Source organism: Notothenia coriiceps, unplaced genomic scaffold (genome assembly GCF_000735185.1).
Source record: "Notothenia coriiceps isolate Sejong01 unplaced genomic scaffold, NC01 NC01_scaffold00029541, whole genome shotgun sequence".
Taxonomy (NCBI): Eukaryota; Metazoa; Chordata; class Actinopteri; order Perciformes; family Nototheniidae; genus Notothenia; species Notothenia coriiceps.
Genome location: NW_011362242.1, coordinates 29,916 through 40,217, shown reverse-complemented (window position 1 = coordinate 40,217; position 10,302 = coordinate 29,916). Strand labels below are relative to the sequence as shown.

Here is a 10,302-nt window from a genome sequence, read left to right as displayed (position 1 = left end):
TCCTGCAAAACACTCACATACTTGGCCAAAGTCTAATGCTAATATAAATTAAACGTGTTAATATATGCAACACCCAATGTTGTCCTTCACTGGGCTATGACATTGTTATTAAACTTTACTGTATTCAAATATCATTCACCCCCTTTATGTTCAACCACCTCCCTATGAGGCTTTTCCAAAAACATGTCATTTATCAAGCTGTTTGAATTTGTCCTCAGAAATTGCTGGTGAATTTTTGAACAGATTATGAATTCTAAACAGCATTTACGTACAACTAATTACAACTTATATTTTGATATCTAGCTAGAATTAGTTGAAAATCAAAAAACATACTATGTTATCAAAACGTTTAAATGTGTAAGAGCAAAGTAGATAAGACTGTTTTTACTATTTGTAAACCTACAAGTAACACTCCAGCAACAAATGGATTGAAAAAACTAAAGACGGTCCAACTTGCTGGCATCAGAGCTTGCATCATTAATTTCAGCAGCAGCCGCCACAACATGAAGTATTTAAGGTTTCTAGTTTGGAAAAACAATTAATCATTTACTTTGGAGTTAATATAGGGCCATACAAATGTGCACCAACAAAAAAAAGCCTCATAAAATCCTCAGCTTGACTACATGTATAGAGATGCTGACAACTAATGTAGCCATGTATCTAAAGTTGCACAATTAGTCTTATCTTGATGTACAGCCTGGGTAGGGAGTAGAAAGCTTTGGACTGACCCAAATCTGCCCTTGCCCGAAGACAGCGCCAAGGTAAAAGAAACACACGGCATGGGGTAAAGTCTGGCCAATGCCAAGGTAACATTAGAGGGTAAACAGAGCCTTATCTTATCGTATGCACACGGAGGCACACTGTCAAAGAGCCATGGGTATGCTGTCCAGCCTTTAGAAAACCTTGACTTCAAAGATAACAGATGGTAAATGGGTGGGCTGAATGTTTTTTTGGAAAGATAAGTTATTTTTCAAAAGAATCAAACTGATTAAAATGTTATGTTGACATCTGACGGTCAACTCAGGTAGGGATAACACAATTTATAAGTCATCCATTCTCAACTATTGTTAAAACCATATAACAACACAATAACGAACGAAGCAATTACTTTATGAAACATTCAATTCCTCCCAACCCCCTTTCCCCCAAGCCCTGTCCTCTGGCTGTTTACTTTACTTTAGGGTCAGTGCTTCCTTAAAGTCATTAAAATGTTCGAGCAAACATGAAACTCATTAGAAACTGTACCGCTCTAATGTGGGAGATAACCTAATGATGAGCCCTCTCCCATGTATCGCAGAAACATCAAAAATGCTCGAGGAAAAGAAAAAGGGTCTTTGATCTCTGGACCAACGAAAAATGTCATGATTTCAAAGCCTTTCTATTTGGGGCAAATGATGATGCGTCAATTGCAATTTGGCCGTCTTAATCATTCATTTGAAGTAATTACTGCATGAGCACCACCGTGTAGACAAAATAAAAATGACTGGAGCTCCAAATAACTTTTGCGGTCATGTCCCCCTCCCCGATGACCCTGGAGGCCCAGTCCTTAACCTTCCACCCCTAACCCCCGTCTCACTCCCCCTTCATCCTATTAGAAAGAAAAGACCAATTAGACAGATTTCAAAAGATGGCAGGCTGCCTGTAATTACACATGACATCTCTTAGCAGATAAAAAGGTGATTACAAAAGGTGAACGGGCGAAACTGCAACACGACCAAGCCATGGCGTCATTCCTATAAAATCTATGGAAGTTGGGTGCGGAGCATGTACATTTAGTCATTCTGTATCATATTATCCAGTCTATGCATATACCCAGTTAACCAGCCTTAAATCTAAAGCTATGGATGACATGGCAGAAAAAGACATGACCTTAATCAGTCCTTGTACTGGCCTGCGTAATAGTCATCCAAGAAAAGGTCATTCTGGTGGTGAGCCGTTTCCTCCATTCAGTAATTCGGTAGGCATGGAGATTGAGCGAGCCTGGGGAAACTTCACAATAAATCAGAGCTCAGCTTCGCTCCTGAGAAGGCAAAGGGAAGCAGGCAGCCAAATGACAAATCCCTTCCCTTCACAGAGTTGGAATTACTGCTGGGGTGTGATGCGAGATCAGAGGGAAACCCCCATGGGATACCTGTACATGGACTGCTCATAACACCACGCAATTTACAAGCCTCCCTAACAACTCCAGTCCCAGGCATAGCACAAACAACCAAATTATGAATGTCAGATTTTTACTAGCTACCTATATCAGTCTATATTGGAATAAAATATTGGTCTAGATTAAATGACACGAGCGATAAACATTCACTTGTATAGTAAAAGTAGACAAAGAGTAAATCTTATAGAGAATAAAGCCATACTTTATGATGCAAGGGGGATAACGCACTAACAATTTTAATATGACACTGTGGTAAATCAAAAGCTACAACACCAGAATGGTTAGGTTTATAGGAAAGGCAAAATACAGAAAGATAAGCATATTCCTGATCAGACATCTCCATATAAACCCGGAGGAGTTTATCAATTGGTCATGGAAGAAACCTGACAAAAAAAGAAAGAGACAATAAAACACCAAATTGCAGGCTTTCCTGAATTCCCTGCCTCTGGTGGGAAGCTGTGACACCCCATCTCTCTGGATAATAAAGGATCTGGCACAAGCAGTACAAGCATGCGGGGTAGAATTTCACACCTGGCCAATAATCTATAGGCCCCTCTGCTGCGGCTAACCTTCAACCTCGGCTGCCACCGGTGCAGTGAGGTGTGATGATCCCACCTCCGGCTTCTAGACAATAGAAATGGAAACCTTCACAGGCAGCCCTGAATGACCAATAATATACTTCAAAGTACTTCCCTTCCCGTATCCTATGAGATGCTGCTGACATATAAAGCGCCTTTCACTGCGCGTAAAGCCACCATCCCAACACAGATGTCATTTGAGGATTAAAAGGTTAGACTAGACTTAGAATTACCTCAAAACAGAAGAGTTCCAAAGAAAACATTTAGAAAACTACATATTTGTGTTACGGAAATATTTAACTGATGTTATAATAAACACTATATGCCTGCTATTTCCTACATTTAACAGTTAAATATGATTTAGGGTTTAGTCTTCCATTAGATAAATGAGTCTATACAGTGTATATAAATTACAAACCTCATAGTTGGACTCGGCCCACATAAATACACATTAGCCAATAGCATGACTGATATTGAGGGCGAGACGCTCCTATCCATTAGTGCGCACTGGGCATCTTTCACCACTTTAGCGCTGTCGACTCCAAATCAATGCATGACAAATCCTGACATCATACATTAAAACATTTCTTATCAACCATTAACATTTGTATGTTATTATTTAGTTACACAGCTATCATTACATACCAATTCGGTTACTACAACAAAACATTTTCTGCACTGACAAACATTTTCAATAAGCTCCACACAGTGTCCCTCTATACATAAAGGATGAACATAATAAACATAATCAATTTCTTACAGAGTTTGGTGTTATCATAAGGCTTGTTTATCTTTGGTTTGCCACGGCTGATTGGTTGTTCTCCTGCTCGGAAGGCGTATTTCCTCTGGAAAAGATATCTCGCCACTGATTTCGCGAAACCTCCGGAGATATATCCATTGAGGACGCTGGCTCCATTAATTGTACTTCCTCCACATATTCAACAGTATTGTAGAAGATAATTTCATCGATTGGGTTTTCCTTGCAGCTGCCTGTATCTCATCTCGCCAGGCGATCAAGCTGTGTGTGCCACAGAGAGTGATGTCGGAATGGACAAGAGTCCCCTGCACTGTGTAAACCGGTTCTGGGCCAATCAATCAGGCCTGGATTTGAATATTCCCACGGCTCGACCAATCGTGTGAGAGAGGGGGCGGCCCGCTGTCGTGATGCCAGAGCCGTCAAAGTAAGCACGTTGCTGTTTCGTGGAATCATTTAAAGGAGAACATCTCCTGTGTAAGAAAACAAATGCAAGTTTTTTTTGGTGTAACTTGAGTCCTGCACGTCTGATTGATTAAGAAAACCATGCACCTGCTTTGTACAGTAATTGTTTCTACAGCTTAGTTTATCAGGAGTGCTTAATTCACTCTCAATTGGTTTAGGTGTGCAGGACTGGAGTAGAGGTGCTGGAAAGAGCTGCATCACAGGGATAGTTACAGTTTAACTGGTTTAGGAGCTTTTATACCCCAAGTAACAACAAAACATCCTCCATCCAAAAATAAAAAGTGTTATCAACAAAATACAATTAAAAGTAGCCTATACATAAAAACAAACATGTTTATTTTAATGTTGATCAGTGTAATTTGTGTATACAGGCCTACTGTTCAGTAACTCTCCACGCTAAACTAAATGTAATAAATGTACATGGGTGAATGAAAAGGTACAATACTTCCCTTTTGAAATGTTTTAAAGTAGAAGTGTAATGTAGAACAAAATTGTACTTCAAGTGTGTACTTACTTTGACCCCAGAATGTCAGACACAAAGCCGCACTTTAAAATATTATGCAATCCAAGTGAGCGACACAACAAACTGCAGCCTCATAAATCACTAAAGCATGAATCAGCATCTCACTCTACCACAGTTAACAAAGATAATGGATGATACTGTTTTTTCTACAGAAGCTTGTTCATATTAAAAACTTAGGAAACCCTTAAAGCAAATAGTTATTTCAGGACTATGGCCTCACAAACAAACAAACAAATTGACTATCTTAACCCAAAATGTCAGCTGTTAAAAAGACCACCCTAATGTATTTCTGATCATAGATTAACTCACTCCTGCAGGAATAGTGAGACAAATAAGAAAATATACGTATTTGGTTTCTTGTTAAAAACTATATGAGAAGCTCAATTCTCAACATGAAAGCAAATAAGTACATCATTATCTGCATATGTCATCCTCAAAGGCTGAATTAGACTTTGAACACCAATTCGTCAATATTCAACTCACAATGCTGCATCAGCAACGCTCTGTACACCAATAAATCTTCACAACGTGATATAAACCACCAGTCACTAAAAAAACAACCCATCAAATCAGGCAGTGCACACCAAGAGATATGCAGCAGACCCACTGTTGCTGTGAGATATAATATTAAATTGTTTCCTTACAGCTTCCTGAATGTCATTTCTCTGTATGAATGAAGCCTGCAGATAGCAAATGGGGTTACCATGCCAACTAATGTTCCTACATTGAACAATGAAGACGTAGATGGATCACGCTTCTCTAGTTCATCACATATTGTTGTAATGGCTATACAGTCATATCAATTAAAAGCAGCCTACTGATCCTTCGAGGTCAAACACACAAATGTCAAGACCATCATCCAGAAATCCTAACCCAACACCACCTTATGTGCTGGTATGCCTTGTTGAGAGTGACAACATGAAATAGTAATTAAAGAGTCATTACAGACTAGACGTTTTCACTTGTTTGTTGGTTGTGATCAGTCATACAAATTGATTTGTGTGGATATGCTTTTTACAGTAATGCCATTAGCTAAGGTATGTAATGGATATTTTATAACACATGATTTTTCTCCTCATTGGTGTTCTGTTAAGAAAACAACTCTTATTCCAAGTGATCCAGACTGACATTCCTGACTTTAGCCATATAGCTGTTTTACTATGAACGACGTCCAAAGTTAAGATATTCATAAATAAACACATGTATAGGGACTTAAATATCTCAACAATAGGCTTAACAAGAGGAATGTGACCATACAAATGTGTGAGCATATAAATATAAACATGAAGCTTAAAGCCTTATTGAGGATTGGTTCAAGGTATACAATTGAAAGACTGGAACCAGCAATATTGAACAATACGCTCATTAGCATGACAATAACAGCATGGCAGTTTTGCTCTGTTGGAACAACAACACATATTCGTCACAGAGGAATGAATAAGTTGATATTCTGAATGCACACAGTTTGTAGGGGATTCAACTGTTTGCTTCTTGAATTACTCTGATCCTGATTATCAATTTGTTCTGGCAATGTCATCATGTCCTTATGTTGTCAAGCTCTGCCTCTTAAGACGGTTCTCATCAGACCAGAATGTACCTGGCAGTGACAGTAATAAAGAGCTCCATCTGCGCCTGGCAGGCAGAGGCAAATGAACCAATTAAGGTCTGGAGAAGTCTCCTCCTTCACCCAATCGCAATGGCTGCTGTCATCTTCATCATGATGAAAAGCAGAGAGAGCAGGGGTAATTAAATACCAGCAAGGCCGGGGGGCAAACCTAATAACTCTCTGTAACAAGCCCAATAGGAGAGCTTATTGCTTGAGAGTTCACAGAGCCCAATGGATGTTAATAGTGAAGAGAACCACTTAGTGCACGCAAACATTCGGATAGTTTCAGTAATAGGCCTGCATGTTCCTTGGAGAAAATTGACCTTGTGGAGAGATATCTGCAATAGCACAGAGGCGAAGTACAAAAAGCTACTTATGCCACCGTTTATCTACCACACTGATCTCTGCTCTAGTCAGAACTGGCTTCTACTCAAACACTGTGCTGGGTATACTTACAGTAATGCATGTGGAAGTATTGCCATCTGCTGGAAAATGTACGCTTGTGCAGCAATTCTGAAGCATCTGTGAATGGGCAGTAGACATTGCTAGGTGTTTTTGTCGTTATTGAGTGTTTTTAAAGTATGACATTTGGCATTGAACACAAAAATCATTATGCGGAATAAACCACACTAAAAAAAGTCGACACAAAATGAAATGAAAACGCATATTTGTAAGCAGGGTAACGTTGCTTGTGTGAGTGTTTAACACAGGGCACGTTCCTACGGCAACGCGTTGAAGCTTCCTCCAAGAGGATCATGGGAAATAATTCTGGCTATTGAAGCGGAGGGAGTTTCGAAATATTTCATGATAAGTTACGGGATAACACGTAATAAAATAGTTTAATTGTTATTTTGCAACCCAATATTGTGCCCATTAAAATAGTTGATCATGGAAAATGTAGTTAAAGTGCTCAGGTAAGGATGTTTATCGGTACCAATGCTCCGCGCAGTAAACACATTTAGCTAGGTGGCTAATGCTAGTTAACGGTATGGTTGACCATGGTGATGTTTTTGTTGCTTCAAACATCGGATAACACTAGCTATAAACACTGAACCATTGCCAGTACATGACACCCATTGCTGCAAACGTATAACGGTTACATTGTATATTTGGGAGTGGCATTTCTTACTAGAAACGTGGCTAATTTGGAATGATTACATTGCAGTAAATACAAATGTTGCTTGTCAGCTAACCAATAGCTTTATATTGTCTTGCTTGTAAAGGAGAATCCTTTAAGCACAACAAGCCCTTTCTGAGGACCAATCAAGAGTAATACCTGATGCTGTCTTTAAAACATGGAGCTGAAGTTGGAGGTTGTTTTGTCATCCAGCATCAAACGAAAGAAACCATGGCCGCGCTTCTGTTGGCTTGGGAAGGTGAGGACAGTCAAGCATTTCAGTCAGAGTCACTCAATATCAACATAATGAGAAAATGAACCCGTGTCATGTCCCTCATCAGGAGAAGGAGTCTGTGTTCCTGTTGGATGACAAGCGGATCAGTGAGATCAACATGGTGTCTGGTCGCACCAAGAAGAGGACTCCTAAGCTCCATCCTTTACTCAACAGTGTGGTGACAATGGCTTCATCCCACAGTGGTGAGTACAGTGTGTAAACTCAAGGCAAAATACATGTCACCTATCCATTGTGAAAATAAATGACAAGTCTCTTATTGTTTTTGTTTGTAGGTATGTGGCTTTGTGGACTTTTGGTCTCAGGAGAGCTTTTTCTGTGGAACAGGGATAAAGACTTGTTGAAGACGGCTGCAGCAGTCCCTGAAGTAGTTCAAATGATAACTGCTGTTCAAGGTAGGATGGTACATTATTTTTACATGTACATATAAATCCTCCATACTGTCAGTCTATAACATACTTCACTTCGCTTCACTTGGAAGATGTGGGAGGGTGCACTGACCTGAGATGCACAATTTTACACTTGCTTCCACATTTAATCCTGAATTTAAGAAGGGATGCAACTGATGTGGGTTAATAAGATTATGTTTAGTCTTTTACCTTTGGCTGATCGTTGAGTATCCTGATTCCATTTAAATGAAATGGTAAATCTTCGATCCTTGTGTTTATTTTTTCACAGGCAATGCCACACGATTGTCTCTCCGGGTTTCAGGGGATGGGGTGCGTGTGCTCCTGGTATCCATAACAGGGCAAGTGTTCCTGTGGGAGTGTGTGGATGTCAGGGATTTGACGGGAGTACGAGATGGCACAGTCAGGGGACACTGGGCACATATACAGCCCCTAGAAGACTCCATTCTGCCTTCTTCACAAGACAAGGAAGCATCTGTACACACCATCTTCGTCAAATCAGAGGTCTGTCTTATGAAAGTATTATATTTTGTGTCATGACAACATTTGATTTTCTATAGGCCTAACAATGAATTGTATCTCCAATCTTAGGTTATAGGTGATGCCTGCTTAGCAGCTTTTGCTTTCACATCTGGGAAGAAGCTAATCCTCACCTGCCTGAAAATTCAGTGGGAAGAGGCCAACCTGAGAGTAGGGTGAGTGAAACAGGTCTATGTAGCAGACAGGACTCTCATTGGGTATTACAGTGGTTAAAAACACACATTTCTTTTTGTAGTTCTGTGGGATACAGCATAAAGTGGGCCACCAAGACATACCCCATGTCTCGTCTCACCCCTCCCTGCCACCCAGTGAAGTCCAGAGGGGCGTTGGTGCCAGCCTTCTCCCCAGATGGCAGCCTGTTAGCCATTGTCCTGAATCAGAGACAGCCTAAGGTAACCTGTCTATCTTATTCTTTCCCACACATTTTGTAATATATATGTTTTGTTCCAGGATATGTGAATTAAGATTGATATATTCTCTTGTTGAATGCAGGCCACGCAGGTCCTCTTTGTGAACACACAGAATTTTGTCTCAATATCAAGTAGCCTTGGAGGATGTGGAAGCAAAAAAATGGAGATCCCTTCTAAATACATAAGGTACAGTGTGCCTAAATAAAAATGGGTAGTGATTGATGTTGTAAAGTATATTCACAGTAGTGTTGACAGTGTGTCTGTACAGTTGTATAAAGAATGCCAGGGGTGTTGCATTACCTAAATGCCATCTGTCATTATCACTTTACTGAAAATCTTTGATGTATAGCGTGATTTTATTCAAAAATGTACTTAATCTTGTTCAGGTCCTACTGGGTGGGCAGTGTGAGCTGGTCACCAGGCGGTCTTTTCCTGGCCTGTGTTCTGAAGAGAGGCTCCCTCCTGATGTTAGCTCGCCTCGGGGGGCTTCTCACTCTAGCAAGCTGCGGTTGCAATGTGGACTTTGGGCCTGCACACTTCCTACCACTGCACCCTCTCGTCACTTACCGGTACACATTAAATACATTTTGCCTATCTTGTTCCCCTTGTTGATTTACTGGTGTGTATGTTCTGTATTCTGAATTCTCATATCTCTATCTATCAATATTGAGTTTACCATGATATCAAAGAGAATCTCAAACAAAAGCTTTTGTATTTTCCTCTCACAATTATTTTATGATCAAAGTTGATAGTTAGCAATGTAACACTTCCATTTCTGCCCCCTGTTTTATGTTTTGTCCTTATATGTTTCTTTGTTAAGCGACCTTGGGTTGATGAAAGGCACTATATAAATTAAAGTTATTATTAGGGATGTCCCGATCACCTTTTTTTGCTCCCGATCCGATTCCGATCATTTGATTTTGACAATTTGCCGATACCGATTTTTCCCGATCCGATCTTTATGCAATGCATTAAGAGAAAAAAAAGAAAAAAAGCATTCAAGTTGTCCCTTAAGGTTATTTTTTTATTTAAATTGGATATTCTATCCAACTTGGATATAGCTTCTTTCTTTCACAGCAGCATTGGATCAGTTCAGTTGTGCAGCATTGGATCAAAACAAAATAAAGCTTTCGGTACTCGTTAGCTTACTGCTACAATTAGACACTGCGCCCTGCCCACTCTGTTGCCAGACTTGAGAGAAATAAGCAACCAGGTCTATGAAAACAAGCCCCAAAGAAGCAACACATACATGATGTTGTGTAATTTGAAACCAAAACTAAGGCCTCAGGATGACTTTAAGACTTGAACATGGGCATTTTTGTTTTGTAACATTGAATACAAAATTAAAAAAAAGTATTTAAAAAAATAAAAAAAATACAAAATCCCGATCACCGATTTTTTTTTCTCCCGATTCCGATCTTTTGAAAATCACGTGATCGGATCGGGACATCT

General features: G+C 39.8%; 2 protein-coding genes across 4 annotated transcripts in view; one reads left to right on the top strand and one right to left on the bottom strand.

Annotated features, from left to right (window-relative positions):
• LOC104958895 (protein FAM222A-like) overlaps positions 1 to 3,765 on the bottom strand; it is a 17,375-nt gene extending 13,610 nt beyond the window's left edge. For both annotated transcript variants that reach the window (XM_010786724.1, XM_010786725.1), the window contains exon 1: positions 3,497 to 3,765. The gene's annotated coding sequence lies outside the window, so the exon portion shown is untranslated. The remainder of the gene's footprint in view (positions 1 to 3,496) is intronic.
• A 3,106-nt stretch (positions 3,766 to 6,871) lies between these two features.
• cplane1 (ciliogenesis and planar polarity effector 1) overlaps positions 6,872 to 10,302 on the top strand; it is a 21,693-nt gene continuing 18,262 nt past the window's right edge. For both annotated transcript variants that reach the window (XM_010786723.1, XM_010786722.1), the window contains exons 1-9: positions 6,872 to 6,998; positions 7,308 to 7,460; positions 7,543 to 7,678; positions 7,769 to 7,888; positions 8,172 to 8,404; positions 8,492 to 8,595; positions 8,676 to 8,832; positions 8,933 to 9,036; positions 9,237 to 9,419. In XM_010786723.1, coding sequence (XP_010785025.1) covers positions 7,380 to 7,460; positions 7,543 to 7,678; positions 7,769 to 7,888; positions 8,172 to 8,404; positions 8,492 to 8,595; positions 8,676 to 8,832; positions 8,933 to 9,036; positions 9,237 to 9,419 — 1,118 coding nt within the window. In that variant the 5' untranslated portion in view covers positions 6,872 to 6,998; positions 7,308 to 7,379. The remainder of the gene's footprint in view (positions 6,999 to 7,307; positions 7,461 to 7,542; positions 7,679 to 7,768; positions 7,889 to 8,171; positions 8,405 to 8,491; positions 8,596 to 8,675; positions 8,833 to 8,932; positions 9,037 to 9,236; positions 9,420 to 10,302) is intronic.